Source organism: Rhincodon typus, unplaced genomic scaffold (assembly GCF_021869965.1).
Source record: "Rhincodon typus isolate 14 unplaced genomic scaffold, sRhiTyp1.1 hic_rhity00015907, whole genome shotgun sequence".
Taxonomy (NCBI): Eukaryota; Metazoa; Chordata; class Chondrichthyes; order Orectolobiformes; family Rhincodontidae; genus Rhincodon; species Rhincodon typus.
The window spans coordinates 1-3,005 of NW_025981545.1; the positions used below are offsets into that span (position 1 = coordinate 1).

The following is a 3,005-nucleotide window of genomic DNA, read 5'->3' on the forward strand; positions in this document are numbered from 1 at the left end:
ATGAAACGTCTGCGAAACAATGAATCAGCTCGGCGAGCCAACCAACCTCTAATCTCTGGTTAGGCCTGCCATGGGTTAGTGTAAGTCATAAACCACACACCAGAGATTTTAAAATAATGGGCGAAAGACGGAGAGGAGAAAAGACAGACCCTTTTCATCCCCAGAGAGAGACCTGTTGGATCTGGTCAACACTGGGGTGGGGCATGAAATCCCAAAGCAGAGGGATTCTTTGATTTGATTTATTATTGTCACATGTACCAAGACACAGTAAAAAGTATTGCTTTACGTGCTATCCAGGCAAATCATACCTTCCTAAGTACATCAGGGTAATAGAACAGAATGTGGAATATAGTGTTACAGCTAAAGAGAAGGTGCAGAGAAAGATCAACTTTAATATATGAGAGGTCTGTTCATTAGTCTGAAAGCAGCGGGGAGGTAACTGTTCTTAAATCTGTTGGTACGTGTTTTCAAACTTTTTGTATCTTCTGCCCAATGGAAGAGGGTGGAAGAGAGTATAACCGGGGTGGAAGGGATCTTTGATTATGTTGGCTGCTTTCCTGAGGCAGCGGCAAGTATATTCTCAGAAAAGCACAGGACTGTACCTGAACAGAAGAAATTTGCAAGATGATGGGGCAAAGGATGAGCTGCAGGACCAAATGATTCAACCGTCCCGGGGAGAGCTAGCAGGCAGAATGGCCTCTGTGTTCTGGAAGCTTCTCTCATGAATGTGCCTCTTGTTTGTTTCCTGTACAGGGATCGATGACTATGAATTCACAGACAGTGGGGATCTGGGCAGACTGACCAAACGGAAGGAGCCAAAGCTGGTGCACATGGGTCCGACAAACCCCCACCTGATCCTCATGGTGCTGCCCCCACACCGTCTGGACAACAAGCAGCAACACAGCCACCGCAAGAAACGGGCACTGGACACAGCTTATTGCTTCAGGTACTTCACAATGAAATCCTCATTCATTCACCCAAACACTCCAACCAAGTATCAATAAGTCACCTGATTGGTTCAAATGGTACTGCAACGATTTAACCCCTCAAAGGATAGTTATGGCTCGTGGTTTGAAAACAGCAACAGCAACATGGAGACAAAACTGGCTGAATGACAGCAGGGGAGCTTTGTCAGAAGGTCACTGCTGAGGGAGTGCTGCACTGTCGGAGGGTCAGTGCTGAGGGAGTGCTGCACTGTCGGAGGGTCAGCGCTGAGGGAGCGCCGCACTGTCACAGGGTCAGTGCTGAGGGAGCGCCGCACTGTCAGAGGGTCAGTGCTGAGGGAGCGCCGCACTGTCGGAGGGTCAGTGCTGAGGGAGCACCGCACTGTCAGAGGGTCAGTGCTGAGGGAGCGCCGCACTGTCGGAGGGTCAGTGCTGAGGGTGTGCCGCACTGTTGGAGGGTCAGTGCTGAGGGAGCGCTGCACTGTCAGCGGGTCAGTGCTGAGGGAGCGCCGCACTGTCGGAGGGTCAGTGCTGAAGGTGTGCCGCACTGTTGGAGGGTCAGTGCTGAGGGAGCGCTGCACTGTCAGCGGGTCAGTGCTGAGGGAGCACCGCACTGTCGAACGGTCAGTGCTGAGGGTGTGCCGCACTGACGGAGGGTCAGTGCTGAGGAAGCGCCGCACTGTCGGAGGGTCAGTGCTGAGGGTGTGCCGCACTGTCGGAGGGAAATTACGTCTGAATAATTGATTTGTTTGTGAAGGAAGTCTCAGACAGTGTGAATAGACTGAAATGATTAGGTGTTGTTGTATTTCATTGAATCATAGAATCCCTACAGTGTAAAAGCAGGCTGTTTATCCCTTCGATCCCACCCTCCTACCCTATCAAGGTATCCATGCATTTCCAGGATGATGGTAATGGTTGTGGGGGTAGGGTGGGGGTTTGAAGCCACGTACCCAGAGCCTGAGGCTGGATTGTAAATGTGGTGATATTGCCAGTGCTCACCAATTCCTGCATGTTACTGGTCAGTCAGCAGTGGGCCAGACTCGTACAATGAGAATCAGGACTGGAATGCTGCTATGGCAGAAGCCTACGCACAGACTCACTTTATAAACCTGCATTTTGAAGCTAATGGCAAACACGACCTCTCCCAGTTGTTGTTGGAAAGAAATCTGCCTTCCTTCCCCTGTCTGGCCTTCATGTGACTCCAGATCCACAGCAAAGTGATTACCAGGGAAGTGACTGAAGAAGCCACTCACTTTGGGCCAGTTAGGGACGGGCAATAAATGCTGGCCTCTGCAGTGACAATCTGCATCCCGTAAGCCTCACACAGAGAATGATCTCCCACTCTGTGACAATCCTGTTCGAATACTCAAACACTGACCCACTGAGGAGGGCTCCTGAAGCAATGGCCACAGACTGGGGTTGGAGCTCAGTACTGCTGGGAGCACTCAGACCCACACCAGCCAATGAGTGCTTGCTGAAGCTGGGGTTCCTGGTTCAAAGGCAGGGACACTCTGCACCACACCTCTTCACCGGCTCATTAATGCTGAAACATGCTGCAGAGAACTGGAGGACTGATTATTTTTGTTTTTGTCAGGAACGATGAAGATAATTGTTGTGTGCGTCCTCTCTATATCGACTTCAGACAGGACCTCAGATGGAAATGGATACATGAGCCCAAAGGATACTATGCAAATTTCTGCGCAGGTCCCTGCCCATATCTACGCAGCACCGATACCCAGCACAGCACGGTAGGATGTTCTCTGTTACCTGTCAAACACAGTGAGTTGTATTCACCCACACTGCAATTTCCTTTCAACATTCAGCCGCACTGGTAGACTGGGCCCAAATGGTTTCCTTCTGCGCCGTAATTTCCTCTCCCACTTCCTGGTTACTCCTAAATTCAGTGATACTTCTCCAAGTTCCTGAGAGCTAAGTTGTAAATCGTAGCAATATGGAGTTGAAGTAGGGAAGTAGGATAATGGACTCAGTGAGTGAGTGCGATATTGGAGTGGGTGATTGGAGTATTGGACTGGGTGAGTGGGGTATTGGACTGGGCGATTG

At 50.4% G+C, this 3,005-nt stretch overlaps 1 protein-coding gene across 1 annotated transcript in view; it reads left to right on the forward strand.

Moving 5' to 3' along the window:
* Window positions 1–753: 753 nt before the first annotated feature.
* The window catches only part of LOC109921206 (transforming growth factor, beta 3), a gene marked incomplete at its 5' end in the record, with an annotated part of 3,506 nt that continues 1,254 nt past the window's right edge, over window positions 754–3,005 (forward strand). Inside the window, 2 exons of the mRNA XM_048594853.1 lie at window positions 754–946; window positions 2,539–2,692. Coding sequence (XP_048450810.1) covers window positions 754–946; window positions 2,539–2,692 — 347 coding nt within the window. The remainder of the gene's footprint in view (window positions 947–2,538; window positions 2,693–3,005) is intronic.